At 38.0% G+C, this 22771-nt stretch overlaps 1 protein-coding gene across 22 annotated transcripts in view; it reads left to right on the plus strand.

The window, feature by feature from the left end:
- Window positions 1-22771, plus strand: part of CEP112 (centrosomal protein 112) — a 420211-nt gene that overhangs the window by 97330 nt on the left and 300110 nt on the right. For 21 of the 22 annotated variants that reach the window (XM_082441876.1, XM_082441874.1, XM_082441872.1 and 18 more), the window contains 5 exons: window positions 12151-12305; window positions 12623-12752; window positions 13827-13919; window positions 14807-14866; window positions 20989-21068. In XM_082441876.1, the coding sequence (XP_082298002.1) occupies window positions 12151-12305; window positions 12623-12752; window positions 13827-13919; window positions 14807-14866; window positions 20989-21068 (518 nt within the window). The remainder of the gene's footprint in view (window positions 1-12150; window positions 12306-12622; window positions 12753-13826; window positions 13920-14806; window positions 14867-20988; window positions 21069-22771) is intronic. The other variant, XM_082441891.1, reaches the window with a different exon arrangement.

The raw sequence follows: 22771 nt of genomic DNA on the forward strand, positions 1-22771 counted from the left end.
CATACTTGAGGGTGGAGTATCTATGTAAATTATTTGGAGTTTTTCTGCGTGGGAGATTTGTCTCTTCTCCCTCATTTATTAATTTATTGAATCATTTATTTTTATCAGTATGGACTCATGGATATTATTTGTCTTATGCTCTGGGCTATAATCCAATATTCCTTTATTTTGTTGCTTAAATTGTTCCAGCTTCGGCCGTTGGGAGAGCCTCCAGTAGGCTCCTCTGCCCCTTTGACCCACCCCATCAGTGTGGAGTATATGGAGACTGGTATTGGAAGCCAAGATCTGTGTGCTGGGTGTACTTATTACTGCTGGGGTGTCATTTCTATTATGTCCTCTCACCAGAGTATTTGTGTATATATGAACCTGTATATATATGCATATCTGTAAACATTAGTATATGTAACCGTCTGTATCTGTATTAAGCTAAACATAATCTCTTACTGATGTCTGTGACTCTAAACCATTACCACGTGGATTATTCTAGGCTTCTCCTCCCCTCTGCAAATTCTCAATCCAACATTGGAAACTTGGCCTCCACCATCATCTTCTAATTGTTCAATTTCAGTGTACAGAAATGGATATAGTCAGAGTTGTTGATCCATATCCCCATGGGAACCAACTTTGTCAACTAGGGAACAGTGCTTACGTGCAATTCCTTTTGCCTTTGGTCTCACAGACGCCACTCATTTCAAAATTGCGTAGGTCATCACCTTTCCCGCTACCCCTTCAGTGAGCTTTTTATGTATTTGTAATAGAACTAGATTCTCTTTATGTATTTGTAATAGAACTAGATTCTTTTTTCACAGCCTGCATTTCTTCCGGGGAAGAATGTGCCAGTTCTCTTGGCATATTAGATTTTGAACCTGGAAGATTTATGATTTTTCCACTTCTCATCTCCTGCGTTTAGTATTTTACTCAATCATACTATTTACTTCTCTGAAAATTTTCCTGGACCTGCTCTCTCCCCTTCTGTTTCCACAGCTGCCACTTGAGCCCAGGCCATTGTTGCCTCATTCTGGGATCTTCCAGTAGCCTGCCGGTCGCTCTCCCGTTCTCCTCTTGTTCCAAATCCCACAAGTGCAGTTTGTCCCGTTTTCCCGTGACCAAGAGCTTGAATTACTAATCTAATGCCTATTATAACTTCTGTCTACAAGCCATGTCCTTTCAAGAACTCCAGCCTCGTCTTCCGAGTGCCACCTCTGAGTTCACAATGTGGGAAGATATTCTTTGCACCCAAGGTAATCTGTTTGTTCCTTCTCTGATCCTGCAGTTATAAACTCTGGAATTCCCCTCCCACACTGTTTGTTACAGCCTGAAAAATGAGATTCTACATCAGCATCTTTTCATGATTCTACAACAGCATCTTTTTATCTGAATTACTTTTTGCCCCATTTTGAGGCCTTCACTATTTTGTGTCCCCTCGGTTCTTTGTATTCATTTTTTAAAGATTATTTTGGCCACATGTTATTTAGCTATTTCCTATATGTCTGTGGGTTTCCCCTGACATTATAAGTTTTTTTTTTAAGTTATTTATTTTATTTATTTATTTTTGGCTGCGTTGGGTCTTTGTTGCTGCGTGTGGGCTTTCTGAAGTTGCGGTGAGCAGGGGCTGCTCTTCGTTGCGGTGCATGGGCTTCTTGTTGCGGTGGCTTCTCTTGTTGCAGAGCACAGGCTCTAGGCGCCCGGGCTTCAGGAGTTGTGGCTCGCGGGCTCTGGAGTGCAGGCTCAGTAGTTGTGGCACACAGGCTTAGTTGCTCCGCGGCATGTGGGATCTTCCCGGACCAGGGCTCAAACCCGTGTCGCCTGCATTGGCAGGCAGATTCTTAACCACTGTGCCACCAGGGAAGTCCCATTATACGTTTTAAATTTCTTTCATTTACTTTATGCTTACTTTATTTTGTCTAAGACACAATGTGTTAAGAAAATGCTTTTAAAAAGAAATATAAAATAGTAAATAAATAATAAAGTGAATAACTGTCATCATACATTTTGCTTCAGAAAGTTTGTACCAGTATATATACAAGTATCTGTTCAGTAAATATAGAACTTAGTGCAGAAGCCACATTTTCAGTTCATTCAATACTTGACTGCCCAGTAGGGCCACATTTAATAGTATCCTTGCACCGGAAACCGTGCCAGCTTCCAGCAATGCAGGTGTTAAACCCGGGTGCCCAGTGGTTGAGGCTTGGTATCAGCAAGGTTCTGTTCTTTGTTTTAAGGCTGCTCATGCCTCGCTCTGTTTCTTCTGCTGTCACTCTCACCCCTCTTGTGCCTTGTCTTTCTAGTTTGATTGGCTGCTGTCCTGCTTTTCTACTCCCGAACCCTTTTCCTAACTTACGCTCTTTGTCTTCCCTTTGGTGGCTGTTCTGTTTGGCACAGCGCTGGGACTTCCTAACCTCGTGCCAGTCTTCACAGACGGTACCAACTAGGTTGTTCTGGCCCATTTCATGGGCTCTTTATTTATTACGTCTCTCCTGTGCTAAACATGTAAACTGTTTGGATTAGTTGGTAAGTGACTCCCAGGAGAAGTAAATCTTTGACAATTTGATCTGTGTTTGTTGGAATTATCATGGACCTCCTACATACAATCCATTTCCAGGCGTAGCATGAGCCTGAGGAAGCGTGTTGAATGGCGTGGCAAAGGGAATGGTTTTGGGGCCTACGTGTTGTAGACTTAATTGTTCAGAGCTGTTTTATTCACAGCAAAATTGAGGGGGAGGAAGGTAGGGAGATTTCCCGTGTACCCCTGTCCCTGCTGCTGGCATGTAGAGCCTCCTGCCGTGGGCACCTCCCACCAGACGCTGCAGCAGTCACAGTTCATGAACCCGCGGTGCTGCATCGTCACCCAAGGTCCGTAGCTTCCATTAGAGTTCACTCTTGGTATTAGATGGTCTGCGGGCTTGGACAAGTGTATAATGACATGTATTGATCTAAAATTACAGTATTACACATAGTATTTTCACTGCCCTAGAAATCCCCTGTTCATCCTTCCCCTCCCCGCACCCCCTGGCACCTGTCTCCATAGTTTTGTCTTTTCCAAAATGTCATATAGTTGGAGTCATACAGTATGTAGACTTTTAAGATTTGTTGCTTTCTTTTTTTTAAAATTAATTAATTAATTAATTTTTGGCTGCACTGGGTCTTCATTGCTGTGCGTGGGCTTTCTCTAGTTGTGGCGAGCGGGGTCTACTCTTCGTTGCGGTGCGCGGGCTTCTCATTGCGGTGGCTTCTCTTGTTGTGGAGCACAGGCTCTAGGCATGCGGGCTTCCATAGTTGTGGCACACCGGCTCAGTAGTTGTGGCTCGGGGGCTCTAGAGCGCAGGCTCAGTAGTTGTGGTGCATGGGCTTAGTTGCTCCGCGGCATGTGGGATCTTCCCAGACCAGGGCTCGAACCCGTGTCCCCTGCATTGGCAGGCGGATTCTTAACCACTGAGCCACCAGGGAAGTCCCAGATTGGTTTCTTTTACTTACGCATTTAAATTTCCTCTATGCCTTTTCATGGCTTGATAGCTCATTTCTTTTTAGTGCTGAACAATGTTCCATCCTCTGGATGTACCAGTTTATCCACTCACCTACTGAAGGACATCTTAGTTGCTTCCAAGTTTTGGCAGTTATGAATACAGAGCTGCTATAAACATCTGTGTGCAGGGACTTCCCCGGTGGTCCAGTGGTAAGACTCCGTGCTCCCAATTCAGGGGGTGCTGGTTCGATCCCTGGTCAGGGAACTAGATCCCGCATGCTGCAACTAAAAAAAGATTCCACATTCAGCTAAAGATCCCGCATGAGGCAATGAAGATTCTGTGTGCCCCAACTGAGACCCAGCGCAGCCAAATAAATAAATTAATTAAAACAAAACAAAACATCTGCGTGTATATTTTTGTATGGACACAAGTTTTTAACTCATTTGGGTAAATACCAAAGAGCATGATTCCTGGATCGTATGGTAGGAGTATGTTGTATAAGAAACTGCCGAACTGCCTTCCAAGATGGCTGTACTGCTTTGCATTCCTGCCAGTAATGAATGAGAGTCCCTGTTGTTCCATATCCTTGTCAGCATTTGTTGTCAGTGTTCTGGATTTTGGCCATTCTGATGGGCGTGGAGTGGTATCTCATTGTTTTAATTTGCATTTCCATGATGGTATATGATGACATGTGATATGACATCCTTTCCTATGCTTATTTGTCATCTGTATATCTTCTCTGGTGAGGTGTCTAAGTCTTTGACCCATTTTTTAATTAGTTTTTTATTTTATTATTGTTAAATTTTAAGAGTTCATTGTATATTTTGTATAACAGTCCTTCATCAGATGTGTCTTTTGAAAATAATTTTCTCAGTCTGTGGCTTATGTTCTAATCCTCTTAATACATATTATCTTTTATGGAATACAAAATTTTAATTTTAATGAAGTCCAATTTATTAATTATTTTTTTCATGCATTGTGCCATGGATGTTGTGTCTAAAAAGTCATTGCCAAACTTAAGATAATCTAGGTTTTTCATATGTTATCTTCTAGGATTTCTGTAGTTTTGCATTTTGCATTTAGGTCTGTGATCTGTTTTGAGATAGTTTGTAAGATGTGTCTAGATTCTTTTTTGTTGCACATGGTTGTCCATCTGTTCTAGCACCATTTGTTGAAAAGACTATCTTTGCTCCATTGTATTGCCTTTGCCCCTTTGTCAGAGATCAGCAGACTGTATTTATGGGGGTCTCTTTCTGGCCTCTCTGTTCTGTTCCATTGATCTATTTGTCTTTTCTTTTGACAGTACCACAGTGTTTTGATTACTGTAGCCTTATAGTAAGTCTTGAAGTAGGCAGTGTCAGTCCTCCAACTTTGTTCTTCTCTTTCAATTTTGTATTGGCTATTTTGTGTCTTTTGTCTCTCCATATAAACTTTAAGAGCAGTTTGTCCATAGAATAACTTGCTGGGATTTTGATTGGTATTGCATTAAATCTGTAGATCAATTTGGGGATAACTGACATTGACGTTATTGAATCTTCCTATCCATGAACGTGGACTCTCTCTCCATTTATTTAGTTCTTTGATTTTTCTCATTCTTTCATCAGAGATTTGTAGTTTACCTCATGTAGATCTTGTACATATTTTGTTATATTTGTATGTATTTCATTTTTGGGGGGTGCTAATGTAAATAGTATTGTGTTTTTAATGTCAAATTCCCCTTGTTTATTACTAGGAAAAATGATTGACTTTTGTATATTAACCTTGTATCCTGCAACCTAGCTATAGTGTCTTATTATTTCCAAGGGTTTTTTTTTTTTTTTTCCCTTCCCCATCTTTCCCCTTTGGTAGCCATAAGTTTGTTTTCTATGTCCGTGAGTCTGTTTCTGTTTTGTATATAGATCCGCTCTTCATTTGTATTATTTTTTAGATTCCACATATGATTGATATCATGTAATATTTGTCTTTCTTGACTTACTTTACTAAGTATAATATTCTCTAGTGTCTTATTATTTCTTGATGTCTTATTATTTTCAAGAGTTTTTTGATGTATACTTTTAGATTTTCTACATAGAGGATCATCTTTTTGTGAACAAAGACAGTTTTATGTCTTTCTTCCCAATCAGTATACCTTTTATTTCCTTTTTTATATATTGCATTAGCTAGGATTTTGAGTATCATGCTGAAAAGGAGTTGTGTGAGAGAGAGCAGCCTTTTCTTTTTCCTGATCTTAGTTGGAAAGCTTCTAGCTTCTAACCGTTACCTGTAGGTTTTTTTGTAGAGCTTTTTTCCTCAAATTGAGGAAATTCCCCTTTATTCCCATTTTACTGAGAGTTTTTTTTTTATCATGAATCAGTGTTGGATTTTGTCAAATGCTTTTTCTGCATCTATTGATATGATCATGTGATTTTTCTTCTTTAGCCACTGATGAGATGGATTACATTAATTGATTTTCAAATGTTGAAACAGCTTTGCATACCTGGGTGAGAGTTACTCTCTTTATTTCTATTATTGATGAAGTAATTGGGAGTGCACTCTTCATACTTGTATGGTGCTAGAGTAGGAGTTGTTGTTATAAAAAGAGAAGCATAATCTTGTTGAGTTAGAAAAGTCTTCCATCATAAAATTCAGGATGGACAGTTTAATTTGTTCAAATGGGAAAAAGACTACATATACATATTATTGAATGAGATGATTTGATCATTACTCACCATTATACTGCTGGTATGGGTATAAAGAGCAAAGTAAGGAAAAGGTTAGAGTTGTTCAGGGCAGTTTGGAATGCAAGAGTCAGAAGGTGATCGTATGATACCCAGTTGCATTGCCACTGCCTATTAGAGGGGCAGATTGTATAGGTATGTGTACAATGTGTATTTTATTTTACTTATTTTATTTCTATTTTATCATATATATTTTATATATATATATATAAAATATATATTTTAATCACTGTTACTCTGTACAATGATATACAGACAACTGAGACCAAAATATTGCTTCAACATCCTGGACTTTCTTCTCTGATTTGTTGGGTGTGTTTTCCTCTCACCTATTTTTTTCTTTCTCATATAACTAGTACTTTTATTCTTTTCTCTCATGTCCACTGTATTCAATATTCATATTGCAGAAAGATGGCTGACTGCTTTTCTGGCTAATAGAAACCCTTTTTCCTTAGCAAATTCTGGAGAATTACTTATTTGTATCAATTCAATACTCGTTGCCTTGGTTTCTTTAACAATTTCTAATATTTTATAAGGATCACATGTTTCTTTTTGCATTAAGAAAAAGAAAAAAATGGATTTTCAAAAATAGTTTGAATATAGGGGGAATATCTTTATCCCTATTTTGAATTGCTTGTGTTCTTTACCTTTTATAACACACACAAAAAACTTTGGTATATTCTATGAAGAACAGATGTGTAGGGTGGAGATCTTGAAAATTTAACAATTATCCTATTTTAATTAAAAAAATATTGATAGTCTACAAATTTGTATTGAGTGCTTACTACAAGCCAAGCACTGTTCTAGAAACAAGAGATTTATAGTGAACAAAGCAGTGTCTTGAGCTTACATTTTACTGGGGAAGATAAACAACAACAATAAACAAACAAATAAATATATACGTTTGTGACAAGTACTAAAAAGAAAAATGAAGGTTAATAAAAGAGAAAGGAGAGTGGTAGGAGATGAGAACAGAGAAGCCATAATAATCCCTTCTTTCTCTGAGTAGAAGAGAAGTCATTGGATGGTTTTGAGCAGGAGAGTGATATTTGATTAATGTTCTGAAAAGATCATTTCCTTGAAGTTCAATAACTTTACCATAACTGTGGCATTTTTCATCTGTGTCAGTTTTATGGTGTGCCCTTTGTACAATTTTCTTACAGTATGTTTTTTATTTTCTTTAGGTACACCAATGATGTAAATTTGAACTATCATTTTTCTCTTTTCTACATCTGTTGTTTGCTCTTGTGTTTAAGTTTTGTCCATTCTGGTTTGCTTGCTTTCCACAAGCTTTTCCTTTATTTTTTTTAAAAACTGTATCTTCCCCCTACCCATTCTTTTTTTGGAGCTATTTTCATTTCCTTTTCCTAAGATCTGTGTGTTCATGTTTCATTACTTCCTGTCTCTCAATATAACTACCTGAGATCTTACAGTTTTTCTCTGACTTACTTTTTTATAGAGGTGAAGTTTATTAAGTTTTTGTGGATATGTGATTTTTTTGCATATTGTAAAAGATGTTCCTTGTGATACATTTGGCACTGATTTTAATCTGTCACATGTAAGTGATTTTATTTAGTGAATATTCTTCATTTGTCTTTTGTTTTTTCTGCCTTTCCTCTCATTTCCTTACCATATATTTATATAGATTGAATCCTGGCCCATTTTTTATTATTACTTATCTTTCAATATACAGATTTCTTCCTTGGCCAGTTATTTGAAGACAGTTTCTGTGTATATAGGACCAGGGCCATGTTCCATCATAGCATGAATTTCTTACTATGCAGGGATGTATGTGAGAGAATTCTTTGAGCATTTATTGCTTAATAGCTGCAGTAATGCTTCTCATAATGTCATTTCTTTCCCTTAATTGCCCTAGCCATAGATTGTTTCCAGAAAATATGGCTTGTGTGATTTTTCATTCAGTCCAGCCTTTCTTTCTTCTTTTTCATGCCAGATTGGGTTCAGAGTTTCCAGCCACAACCTGTGCATATGTTATCACTGAACCAAGGAAGAGATTCTTTGCATGCCACTTAGTTTGGATAACTGTGTTCTGATGATATTTTCTAAGATCTCCAGCCATAGGTCATTCTCTCCTGGAGTATTCCTGCATTTCTATTTGATCATTTAATTTTGCTGGCCATCCTCATATATTTTGAGTTAGGATAACAAATTCCTCATAGGTTTTATAATTTCAATATCTGGGCCATGTGCATGTCTATTTCTATTTTTTTCCTCTGGATTCTATTTCTTGGAATCCTGGTATTTTCTGATTGAATGCCAGGCATTGTGTTTGAAAAATAATAAATGCTCTGGATGATGTTTTCTTCCTCCAGAGAGGCTCCACCCTAAACTCTGAGATGCAGCTGGTATGGAGATAACTCACCTTGATCCATTCACAGACTGAGCTGACTCAAGGCTGGGTTGCAGTCTTTGTAATCTTTGGTCTTCCGCTGATTCATTTCCAGTCCTAATTGTAGTCATCAACATGGGTCCCATATGAAAGCCTGTGATGTTACTAAGGGCCCGCCTTGAATAATCTACGGTTTCTTACTCCTGAGTACAGTGACACTGCTGAAAACTCTAGTCTGCTTTTTAGAGTATTTTATCTTGGTTTCTTGGCTTCCTGCCCTGCAGATGTTAAGAATTTGCCAAATGCCTTGAGGAGAAGCCGCTTGTGTGGAGCTCCTTTCTCTCAGGGATTTTGGTTCCTCAGCTCTGGCTGCTTGGCCACCCTCTGCTCTGCTCTGCTTTCCTTGCCCCATTCTCATCCTTCAAGATTGGAAAATGCCTCAAAGGTAAAAGCAGCTTACACAATGTGGACTCACCTCTCTGGTGTTTCTTCCTCTGGCCCCCTAAGTCCTAGCTGCCTTGGAAGTTCTCCAGTGCCTTCAAATAGATTTCTTTTGTATCTTTTTGGGTTTTCAGTTGTTCTCAGTGGGAGCATGACATGTTGCAAGCTACTTCTTCATAGTCGGAAATACAAGTTCCTCTCCTAGGGTTTATTAAGATGGAGTTTCATTTATGTTTCTAGTATATCTTGTCTCTCTTTGGTAATTTCCAAGAGAAGGAAAGCAAATCACCTTTTTTGCACCATTTAAAACTGGAATACAAAAGAAATATTCTTTTCTTTATTTCTTTCAGTAAATTAACATTTAGGAAACAGGGAGAGTTTAGGATATATATTGAAAAATTGAAACTATCTTCTGAAAGAAACTCCTAAAGCGGAGGCATCACTAACAAAGAGGCAAAGTGAATCGGGTGTACAGAGAAGAAATCTGAGCATCTGAATGTGTCAGGCTTTGAGCTAGAAATTGTACATACTTTTAAAAGTTAATCTACATACCATATTTTTACATTAGACATAATTATTTCCATTGCTCAGATTTGGAAGTTATGGCACCAAAATTTAAATTATATACCTAATTTATATTGTAGTGAAGAAAGAATGAGATGAATACAGGATGTTGGGGCTGTAATATTATTTAATGGAGAAAAGACAGTCTCTTCAGTAAGTGGTGCTGGGAAAACTGGACAGCTACATGCAAAAGAATGAAATTAGAACACTCCCTAACATCATACACAAAAATAAACTTAAAATGGATTAGAGGGCTTCCCTGGTGGCGCAGTGGTTGAGAATCTGCCTGCCAATGCAGGGGACACGGGTTCGAGCCCTGGTCTGGGAAGATCCCACATGCCACGGAGCAGCTGGGCCTGTGAGCCACAATTACTGAGCTTGCGCGTCTGGAACCTGTGCCTCGCAACAAGAGAGGCCACGATAGTGAGAGGCCCGCACACTGCTAGGAAGAGTGGCCCCCGCTTGCCACAACTAGAGAAAGCCCTCGCACAGAAACGAAGACCCAACACAGCCATAAATAAAACAAAACAAAACAAAACAAAAAGATGGATTAGAAACCTAAATGTAAGACCAGACACTATAAAACTCTTAGAGGAAAACATAGGAAGAACACTCTTTGACATAAATCACAACAAGATCTTTTTTGATCCACCTCCTAGGGTAATGGAAATAAAAACAAAAATAAACAAATGGGACCTAATGAAACTTCAAAGCTTTTGCACAGCAAAGGAAACCATAAACAAGACGAAAAGACAACCCTCAGAATGGGAGAATATATTTGCAGAAGAATCAACAGACAAAGGATTAATCTCCAAAATATATAAATAGCTTATGCAGCTCAATATTAAAAAAACAAACAACCCAATCCAAAAATGGGCAGAAGACCTAAACAGACATCTCTCCAAAGAAGACATACAGATGGCCAACAAACACATGAAAACCTGCTCAATATTACTAATTATTAGAGAAATACAAATCAAAACTACAATGAGGTATCACCTCACACCAGTCAGAATGGGCATCATTAGAAAATCTACAAACAACAAATGCTGGAGAGGGTGTGGAGAAAAGGCAACCCTCTTGCACTGTTGGTGGGAATGTAAATTGATACAGCCACTATGGAGAACAGTATGGAGGTTCCTTGAAAAACTAAAAATAGAATTACCATACGACCCAGCAATCCCACTACTGGGCATATACCCTGAGAAAACCATAATTCAAAAAGACACATGCACCCCAATGTTCATTGCAGCACTGTTAACAATAGCCAGGACATGGAAGCAACCTAAATACCCAGCGACAGATCAATGGATAAAGAAGACGTGGTACATATATACAATGGAATATTACTCAGCCATAAAAAGGAACAAAATTGAGCCATTTGTAGAGACATGGATGGGTATAGAGACTGTCATACAGAGTGAAATAAGTCAGAAAGCGAAAAACAAATATATATTAACACACGTATGTGGAACCTAGAAAAATGGTACAGATGAACCGGTTTGCCGGGCAGAAATTGAGACACAGATGTTGAGAACAAACGTATGGACACCAAGGGGGGAAAGCGGCAGGGGGGTGGGGGTGGGATGAATTGGAAGATTGGGATTGACATGTATACACTGATGTGTATAAAATGGATGACTAATAAGAAAATAAATAAACCTTAAAATAAAAAATGAAATGAATACAGGATGTTGGGGCTGTAATATTATTTAATGCTTAAACTTTATTTTAAATGTTTATCTTAGAATGAGTATAAAAGGATACTGTTTGGAACATCATCCTAATAACCTTTTCTAATTACTGGAAGTGTAATCATTAAAATGAAAATTGATTATCCTTTTAGCTAATGCTTGCTTACCCTAATTTTAGATAAAGTACCTAGTTATAAACACCTTTATCTAGTTCCATAAAGATAAAAAATTCAAAACAACTTAAATATCAAATAATAAGGAAATGTTTTAATTATGTGATGATTTTGAAGACTGGAAAAATGAAATGCTTTTGATAAAATGGTAAGTAAATAAAAAAATGAATGAAAAATTTATGCACAAACACTGCAGCTATGTAGTAAAATATTCCTGTACACTTACGTGATACTACATGTGTCACTTATAACCTCTGTATTAAAATATTTGGGTTATGAATTTCTTTTTTAAACATATTATTACATTGCTTTTATAATTCAAAAACTTTCTAAATCTTCAAATGAAGAGCAAATGACTGCTGAGTACTCACCTAACAAGTACAGATTTATTAAGTTTCATAAGGAGAATATAACCTTCCGGAGGCTAAGGACTTCACCTCTTCTACTTGCTGCTATGTCCCCAGATCAGAATAGTGCCAGGTTCAGTAAATACTCGTTCAGTGAATGAATGAATGGCTAAAAGCATATAAACACATTAGCCTTACTTTTATGGTAGAAAGCACTCCTTTTTTTTAAAAAAAGACTTGGTTAATTTAGAGGTTGGTTTAGTTTTTATTAGTATGGTTTATCATACATTTGTTTTTCATATTCTTATCTCTCATACATTGTATTTTTTCTTCAGGCTATTTAATGATACAGAATTGTTATAAAGTTAGAGGCTTTCTTAACAATGACCTATTATTTTAGAACCAGATGATCAAAGAACTGGAGTCCCGTGTCCAGCAGCTGACTGGAGAAGCAGAGAACAGTAATACACAGAAGCAGAAATTAATTCAAGAAAAATTGGAACTTGAGAGATGTTACCAGATAACATGTAATGAATTACAAGAAGTAAAGGCAAGGTATTGTCTGAAGTCAGATATCTCTCAGGTGTGGCTATAAAGTACTGATATTAACTCTATTAAATTATCTGTTAAAATTAATCACACTTGTGCATTTAACTTGGGAGGTTTCCAATCTAAATGCTGCCATTTGTTAAATTTTTTAAAGTACCATTTAATATAAGAAGCATAATGTTCAGAAACAGTTGATAAAAATGTGGATACTTATTTGATATATTGAAAGATAATGCATTTGGATTTGGTTGACTAAAAAATTCCATTTTAGAGATTGATTATAAATATATTGGAAATACATTTTATTCTCGGATTGCTTTTAGGCGCAACACACTGCATAAAGAGAAGGATCATCTTGTAAATGATTATGAGCAAAACATGAAACTGTTACAAACCAAATATGATGCCGATATAAACCTTCTGAAAAAGGAACATGCTCTTTCAGCTTCTAAGGTATTATAGATGCTGGTAGATGTAGCCATACAAAGTACTTATTTCCTTTACTCAGCATATAGCCAAAGGTGGTAGAAGCTGACTACTATCTGGCATTTAAATTAGTCTCTCCTTTGCTTAATTTAATAGTAAGTGTCTAATATATAGCATAACACAAATATTTAATAAACTAAAATCTGCTATAAATTAACCCTTTTAATTACCAAAGTTTTTAAAGGAGGAAACATAAAAGTCCAAGAAGAAATGTTCAGTTATGTTAATAATACATATTTTGGAGTAACTCTATACATTATTATTATTATTTTGAAATCTTGGTTATGCTTTAGTTTTCCTGCCATCACATACGCTTATATGAGCCCACAGACACCCTCGGGGCACCCACACACTTTTGTGTCAGATAATTGAAACTTTCTGCAAAGAAAATCCTATAGCCTCAATACTAAAATAGTCAATTACTTGATATTTCATGAATTAAATATTCCAGTGGATTTGGTTTTAAAATAAAAATTTAAAAAGTTTTCTATATATCTATTCTTTTTACATCAGTATTATATTTTCATAACTTTAAATGCCATGCAGTACTTAATTTATCTTTTTACTTTAAAAGATTTTTTAACTTAAAATTTTTTTTTTTTAATTTATTTATTTATTTATGGCTGTGTTGGGTCTTCGTTTCTGTGCGAGGGCTTTCTCCAGCTGTGGCAAGCGGGGGCCACTCCTCATCGCAGTGCGCGGGCCTCTCACCATCGTGGCCTCTCCCGTTGCGGAGCACAGGCTCCAGACACGCAGGCTCAGCAGCTGTGGCTCACGGGCCCAGCCGCTCCGCGGCATGCGGGATCCTCCCAGACCAGGGCTCGAACCCGTGTCCCCTGCATTAGCAGGCAGACTCTCAACCACTGCGCCACCAGGGAAGCCCTAACTTAAAATTTTTTAAAAATTCAGATTTATAGGTAATTTTAATTCTAACTGAAGCTTCCGGGGGGGGGAAAAGTTAAATTTATTCAACCAGAAGTTTGTAGGATGGTAGAAAAATCAAAGTTTCATTTTTTTATTATTTTCTTAAAATCTTTTTAGGCATCTGGTATGATTAAAGAATTAGAACAGAACATCTGTCAATTAAAACAGCAGTTACAGGAATTAGAACTTCAAAGAAAGCAACAATTAAAGGTGAGTCCTGTATTTTTACACAGAATAATGGCTAAAACTCACCTTTACTTTTCTTGGTGTATACATATAAATGAGAGTCGATGAAAAAAACTCAGAAATGCAGGTAGCCGTTTCTGATTCTTTTATTGCACTGTATCATTTTTCATCTTATTTACTTTAACAAAAGTAGATGCTAATGGGATATAGAGTAAAAAGAACAATAATTTTAATTTGAACAATCTACTTTTTTTGAGATTAGTTAAAAGTATAAACCTTATTTAAATATATTATTATTTTAGAATTATTTCCTCTCTTTAAATTATTATCTGCCATTCTTTATAATTTCTCTCTCTCTTTTTCTCTTTCACACCTTTTATTTATTTATTTATTTTTTTGGCTGCACCATTTGGCATGTGGGATCCTAGTTCCTCGACCAGCGACTGAACCCATGCCCCCTGCGGTGGAAGCGTGGCGTCCTAACCATTGGCCCGCCAGGAAACTCCCTCTTTCACACCTTTTAGATCTTGCCTTTTCTCTCATGGTCAAAAAGTACCAAGCACTTCTATATGATACAACTTCAAACTTATTATTTTCACGTTGATTCATTTGGTCATTTTTAAGTGATCTCTTAATTCTAAGGGTCAGAAAGTTTCTCTTTCACTGTGAAGTATGTACTTTTGAGAGTGGTAACATCTTCAGATAACTAAGGTTTTATGGCCTCCAACATAAAGCTATGCATGTTTCTAGTTGTAGTTTAGAAAACTGCACAGGTAGGGCTCTCTTAATAATATGCAAAACTCAAATAAGGTTTGTCCTCAAAGAGATTGATTTGTTTCATTAGATTACCAGTTTTATTGACCCTAGAAGCAATTTTAAGTATAATAAAGATAAATATTTATTATTCACAGGATCAAGAAAATAAGTTTCAAATGGAGAAATGTCAGTTAAAACGCACCTATGAGAAAAAGGTAATGTGTTTCATGGGAAGCTATGACATTTAAAATAGCACATGAGGCAGTTAAGAATGAGGGTTGATTTTTATACAGCTGTGCATTCCAGCCCTTATTTCTGAGTTCATTTCAGTTAGCTAGTAATCAAGTTTTTCTTCTTTTTCATGTTTATAAACAGCTTCTTCAGTTTGATTTTTAATTATATCAACATTAAAACACCACTTCTATGTTATATTTGAGTGAAGAGTATTATTATGTTCACCTTTCATAATAACCTTTTGAAATTATATTTTCTTTCTACTAGTAAAAATGTGATGTAACTGTTGGGTGTTATTTTTTTCTGTTGTATCATATGTGTAATAAGAACTCTAAGAAACTAACCAAAGACTATGAAACAGTGAAAGCATTGTCTACTGTGATCGATTAGTGAGACATGGATTAGTCATTGTCTCTCGTGATCTAGAGCAGTGACTGTAGTGACTGCAGTGACTGTAGTGACTGTAGTGACTGTAGTGACTGCAGTGACTGTAGTGACTGTAGTGACTGTAGTGACTGTTTCTACTGGTGCGTGCTGGTGTCCTTGTTGCCAGTAGCAACTAGGGTCACTGCCACACTGTTGACACCTTCGGTGATAAAGTGTAGAATTCTATATGTCTGTGACTTTCAAACTTGAGTTTTGAATTTGTTGTTTGCTGTATAACTGTAATTGAAATAGCAAAGATTTTGTTGCTGCTTTTGTAATTATTTACAGTTCTAACATCCACGAAATTAATCCTCTTGTAAAACACCCACATAATGGAAAATGAGAAAAAAGTTACCCTTCAACTAATTAAAATACATGCAGATTAAAATTAGACAGATTTTATAGCACAAAACTCTTAGAAGATGTTGCAGTACCACATGTTATCTAGGCATCTCGTCACAGCAGACGTGCATTAAATGCTTTCACGGGGCGAGGCGCCACACCGGGCACTGGACGCAGGGGAGGGGTCGAGGGTGAACTAGCCATAGACGCTGCTGTCCAGAAGCTTCATGTCTGGGAAGAAGAAGGTTTCTGTCCTTTGGAGAAGTGAGTATTTCTTCTGACGTGCATTGACCTGAATATGTGCTCTTTAAAATTATGATTGATTTTCTTATTGGTAAAGGTTTTTTCCCCTGCAGTTTTAATACAGTTCAGTGCAAGATACTGAATATATTTCGTGCCTACAAAATGATGTCTGAACAGGAGGGAGAAATACTGCTTTCACTGAAATAAAGACTTTTTTCGGTTTCTACTGTTGAGGCACGCAGCTGCTTAACAATCTGACGTACCCAGAGCAGACCATGCACTATCATAAGCCTTGCCCCCCACTGCCTGAGGCATCTGCATCCTCTGGGTGTACCTGTTAGTCCTTTGTTCTTTCTTTGGGCAGATGTCTGGCTCCCCATCCCTCAGGGACACCTTCCTGGCCTCCTGTTCTCTCACACTCCGTGGTCAGCCCTCCTCCTGAGTGATGGTATCTGCTTACCTGTGAGCCCCAGAGGGTGTGGTACCAGGAGGAAGGTGCACACTGACTAATATACAAGATTGTATTCCTACCCCAAAGTTGAGTCCTCCTGTGGGCTGTGACATACAGAGTTGGGGCTGGAGAGACAGTCTCTCCTACCACGGTCTTTTCTTGGCTGTTCGGCCGCTGAGTAAACTCAGGTTTCTGCACCAGCCCCTCTGCCTGATGGACACACACAAGAAACAGAATGTTAAAGCTCAGTTCGTCCCTAGCCAGCCACCTTCCCCCATCCTATTCTGTTTCACTTCAGGGAGCAGACCTAAATCCTTTTAATTAGGCGTCATAACTACAGCTTTTCCCTTTCCGTGAACTATCAAGTGGTCTCACTTTTAAATAACGTAACTAGTTAAAGAGTGTTAATTGTTTTCAGTGTAAATAAGATGTGTTTAAAATAGCAGCCATCTGTAAAGAAAAATAAGTGTAGTTGTACATATTGCGTACGTTCTAACGTTATTTGTATTGGAAGAAAATGGCGCTCAGAGTGCCACTTTTTGTTTTACAATTAATTCCATAATCTCCCCCTTTTAAATTGACATCTGTTCTTCTTTCTTTATTAAACCTGCTGTGAGCTCAGTCCTTGAAGGTTTGATGTCCTGTACCCCCCTCAGGGAATATCCTCTTTGACTGCTCAGAGAGCTGACATAAATCTTACCTAGTGCCAGACTGTGTAACTGGATAGCCAAGTGGGATGGATAGCGCTTTTGTTTGTGTCTTAGACAGTGTTACAGGTGTGTGCATTCAGTAACTTTTGGTAGAAAACTAAGTTCTGAATATCTGTTCAGGAGGAGGAAATGCCATCTGAATGACATTATTTCCTCATGCCAACAAGAAAGCAGCGTCAGAGTCTAACTTGTCTTTGAGGTAAGAGAAACAGTTAGCATCAGATGCTGTCCCTGATTTGAGCACACACACATTATCTAATGGTCTTTATTGATCTCTGGTGGCTATTGCCTGCTCTTAAGATCTTTGAACATCAAACAAATAATAGGTAGTAAAACTAAATTTCATTGTTTGATGAAGTGTCCTAATCTGTTAAATCAGGAAACGGTTAGGCTAAATGATTTTACTAGCAAGGAAACACCTGCCTCCTACAAATAACCTGTTGCCTGTTTTCCAGACAGGCACCAGAGAGTTAAAAGATGGTGCTGTTTACCGAAAGAAGTTCACGAGACAGATGTTAAGCATGTATATCCTAAAATGTGCTGGAATTGAAATATCTACTTATAATAATTCTGATGTAACTGTGTCACAGTTGAGATCTCAACTGATCTCTGATGGAGATCTGATGGAGTTCAAAATTATTAGGAATAGTTATTCCAGTCTTTAGTATTTATATATAATTCTTTTAATTAAGTTAAAAAAAATTAAAATTTACAGTTTTATGTGTATTGCATAGTGTTTTCCAACTACTACCGGCCTAATTTTCTCTAAGAGGACAGGTATCTTGAGTGAAGTTTTAAAAAATGAAATTGTGCAGTGAAATGATCTATAGAATTCATGGCGCGCAACGCCCCGTATTTGTCGTGGTGAGAAGCAGAGTGGGCAGTGTGGTTGCGAGACGCCGTGGGGCCGTCGGCTGGTCTGTGTATGAGTCGGCCGCGGTTCCACGCTCTTCTTTATGCTGTGATGTCTGCCATAGTCTGTTTCCTTGCACATAGCAAACCTCTTTCTTGTTGATACAAGCACACCTTTCTTGATAACTTAACTTCTTAGGGTGCAAGGGAATGAAATCTACCTTTACTAAATGCTCGATAAATGTGCTTCTGGCTACCTGACTCACTCATTTACAGCAAACGCCCATGTTGGAGAATATATGCTGTATCTCTGTCTATCTGGTTTGTGTTTTCATTATTTAAATTATTAAAATTCATTTCTGATGCTAACTATATAGTAGGGAAAGGATTGTAAGCAAGTCAGTTTAAGGCTTATTTCCCACTGCCATTAGTACATTCAGAAGCAAAGGTTGGCGGTAGCATTATTGCTATTACCCCCAGCTATCTGGAATATAGGTAAAAACTAAAAGTATAACCCCAGGAGTCCCTTAGCATTCAAAACAAATATATTCAATTAAGAACAAATAAGCAAAAAGAAAACCCAGAACAGCATTTATTGACTATTCTAGTGCGGGCCAAGTGTTGTGCTGAGTGCCGAGGATATAAAAATAAATGAGAAACAGCTTTTCGCTTCGAGGAGCCACCAGCTCAGAAGCCTGTGCGTTGACACGTGCATGTTTCACTCAGAGGGAAGGCTCTCAGTCTCCCACCCAGATAGCCTCATTCCTGCTTTAGAAATGGTCCTAGTAGTTGAGAAGCGATAAATTAGATCAAGGTGCTTGGGTAGCACAAGACAATCAGGAAGTGGCAGCTAGAACTTGACCAAGGTTAAGATTGAATCGTGAGTGGTAAAAAGTGCTTACAAGAACTCAAAATTCTTAGCAATTCAGGATCCGTTTTCTGAAAGGGCAAATAGTCCACAGAGAATTCCATTATGTGGCATGCTGTATTGTGGTTTTGGGTGTTCATAATGACCTTGAAGTTTCGAGAAAATGTTTGTGTGTAGAGTATTCAGTCTGAGGAGGCGATGATAATTAACACAGCTGAGCATTTGTCATGTCCCCAGTATCGTTCGTTCTAAGAGCTTCACCTGGAGCCACTTACTAACCCGTCACAAGTTTTGAAAAGCGTGCTCATCCTGATTTCCGTCCTCATTTTCCAAAGAGGTGACTGAGGCACAGAGTCTCGAGTAGCTTGCGAAGGCGCGAAGCCTGTGCAGTCTGGCTCCAGAGCGCGCGATCGTAATCACCGTGTAACCTTAATCGATTTTTCTGAAAGTTGGTTCAGTTTTTGACATTTCCACCAAAGGGGGTAAATCTCAATTACGCTAGCGTGCAGAGAGTCCTGAGTCCCAGAAGAAAACCGAACAGGAAATCGAGGGGAATCCCTGCTAGTGCAGCCGGCTGGAGGCCAGCGTGTCAGGTGCTGACTTGCCAGCGACTCTGATCGCGGCTCCTGTGAGGTTTCCATGTAATGTGTGGTTTCGAAGAACCCGAGACCTAGTCTGTGGGGTGAGGGGAAACCCCCCAACCCCTCCTGGGGGTCTCCCTGCAGCTCTGAGGAGGCCTCCCTAGGGCACGTGGACAGGAGCAGGGTTATGCCCCCCATATTTTTGGGGTTTTTTGGTCAAGCACCAAATCTGAACAGATAATACTCTGTTTAAGAATGAGTAAGAGGAAGAAGCCAAAATGGGGTCTGTGGAAGAAATATTGTGGAGCAAAGGGAGGAGAGCGCGATACAGGCGACTCAGAGAAAGGAGTTTCTTCAAAAGAAAACGTTAAGAAATTCATCAGTAGAATCCCAGAAGACATGATGTCCATGAAGGAGAAACAGGTATCATAAGGCAAGAAAAGGCTGAGGTGGAAATGGAGATAATTTACACCTTGGTGATTGCCGTCACAGCAGCCAGTAGGCACTTTTGATCAAATATTGTCATGGAAGAGCTCCTCTCTATCCTCACTCTTTCACTTTACAGGCAGTTGATTTTATTTATTTATCTATTTTACTAAAACACCAAAGGAAAAAAATATAAGAGAATTATAATAGGAAAAGGCCAAAGAACATAGAATTTTTGAGCTAAATAGTTCTCTGTCCGAACGAATAAATAGCTAACTAAATACAGGTATTTTTGAGGAGCACTGATTCAGTGTTTGAAAAGGTTTGTGACTGTGTGGGGGGTGTGTGTGTGCGTTTCGTTGACTTCGTTCTTCTCACTCCTCTCCCATCTCCTGTGCCCACCAGACGCACTGCCCGCCTCACCTGGATTGCCAGCAGGTTGTGCCCGGGACCCCCACCCGCTAAGTGACTTGAGCTCCCTTACCTTCCAGCTGGGCTCTGCACCCTCAGTTGTCTCCTCTGTGGGACCATAGCTGCTGTTTTACTCTCCCCTTCCCTCCAGCTGTAGCAGTTTCCTTTTCCTATTTTTAGATCCATATAATGGGTCCATGTTGGGTATGCTTATCTGCATTTGCATACGAAGAGCTTTCTGTGAAGAGGAATATTCATTTGACCCTCATTATTCTTGCTGCCATCCCACCTGTTCAGAGGATGCCACATTTAGTAAAGAGATTCTCAGGGCGGGGGGACTTCCCCCCAAACTCGGTAGATGGTTATATAGATCATTCCCAGAAGTGGAAGACTGTTTCATCATAACCTGTATGTTTTTGGGGAATAGAGACACATTATTTATTGTATTCTCCTGTGTCTTGTTGGATTACTTTCCTTTGGTTAATACGTAATGTTAAAAAAATTCCAAAGTGATTCCTCCCTTTTTGAATTTCTTACCTACCAGTTTATTTTACAGGGAATCCACATGCAGGTACATTTAAACAATGATTACCTTTGACCAGAAAATTATTATTGGAAGAATACTATTAAAATAATTCTATGGTAAATGATTATGGTTAACCAAGCCTCTATCTTGAAAAATCTAAATCTAGTTTTATATTAAAAATAGATTTAAGATTACTGTTTCATTGTATTTCTCCTTTGAGTAAACTTGACTTGTCTTTTAGTAAATTTTACATCTTTGTCACGGCAGGTTCATGACTTGCAGACTGAACTTGATAAAGAAAAAGAAGATGCTCAAAAGAAAATCCATAAATTTGAGGAGGCTTTGAAGTGAGTAAAATTGTAATATAGTTAATTAAAAGAAATACTCTTATTCTAAACTGTGAGCCAAATTAAGTAACTAAAACCCAAACATTATAATATTTTTATCATAGCTGTGCTGTGGTTTAGCTTGAGTCAGTTTTCTATCACCAATCTCTATTTTCAGAATTTTATTACTAGCCAGTAAAGGAAAAATATCAGTTCAGCTGTTTTTAAACAATAGGAAGGTAAGAAAGACAACTTAGTGGTTTCAGATGCTTTCTTCCTCTTAAATGAAAACAGATTTAAAAACAACAATAACAACAATAAGATTTAGATCTAGGACATTTAGAAATTCCTCTGTAGCTTCTTTGGGAGGAATTTGGGTAATGAAATGTTTCAGTTGTTATATTTAAAAATGGACTACTATACAGGCATTGTTTAGCAAAGGTTTTGTCTTATGGTATGTAAACATACACATTAAAATGTTATATTTTATTTGTCTTTTCCATTCATTTGCTAAGTCGATTAGGCCCTACTTATCGCTAGGTATTATCCTGCAGTTTTTGGCTGGAGAACATTGATTTACTCAATAGCTGTTGCGTTCTCAGCATGTTTCAGGCAATGTCTGACTCCTTCCCGGAGGACCTGTATTACAGTCCAGTTGGGAGGATATTCATGCACTTCGGCACTTACAGTCCAGAGTGATGAGAACTTTCACAGGATAAAGGTCGATAGGGTTCCTGCCCCAAGAAAGTGATTTAGGAAGGGAAGCTTACTTGGGCACAGTATATCTAGCGAACTCCCAGTGAATCAGCAAATTCCATTTTTTGTGCTTTTCCAAACCTCCAAAGAGGAATAATTTAGAGAAAGGCCAAAAAGAATATCTAGGATCAAAGAAACCTCGTATCAAATTCTTCCTGGGAAGATTGCATAATGGTTCCCTCTCCTTCACTCTGCTTGTTAGTAAAATGTCCTGAAAGGGTTGCTGAATAGGACATCTTAAAATAATCTACATGCTGTGACATCACAGGATATCAGTTTCTTATCTATACGAGGATTGGTGCTTATTTGTTCACATCACCACATATGAATTAGGTGAAATTGGAGGAGAACTGTAATGTCCATTAAACATTAAGCCAGATAACTGTATTTTACACCCCAACTTGAATAGTGACACAACTAGGGCATTCTTGCTTTATGGATGGGATGCCCTCCCTTTATCCCTCATTAATTCATTTTTTTTCCTCCTTAAAATGTTGATTCACAACTTTCTTCATATATTCAATTTTACCACACTTTCGTTTCTTTTTTGTTCTACCTTGTCTCTTTTTTTTTGTAATTTCTTTATACTTTTTCCATTAGCTTGTTGATGTGTATTTTATATCCATAAAGGAAGAGGTAATTCCTTCAAATAACAGGAAATCAACAGATATTTGTTTAGTACCTACAGTGTCTATATACTGTATTATCATACGAAAGGAAATCGAAGGTTTAGAAACTATAGCTCAAGACATAACCCTGTTCTTAACAATTTTATAGTCCAGGGTAGGCATTTGAAGTCCCTGGAGTGTTAGGTATCAAGTTGTTGACATAAGTGCAATTGGAATAAGAAAGACTGTTTGCAGTTGGGGAATTGGGAGTCGATGTGTAAAACAGCATGGTCTTTTAATGTTCACCGGTGGACGGTGAAAAAACCCTGAAGCCTCTGTAGTTGCTATATGCAACATAAT

Source organism: Balaenoptera physalus (genome assembly GCF_965194825.1).
Source record: "Balaenoptera physalus genome assembly, chromosome: 20".
Lineage (NCBI taxonomy): Eukaryota > Metazoa > Chordata > Mammalia > Artiodactyla > Balaenopteridae > Balaenoptera > Balaenoptera physalus.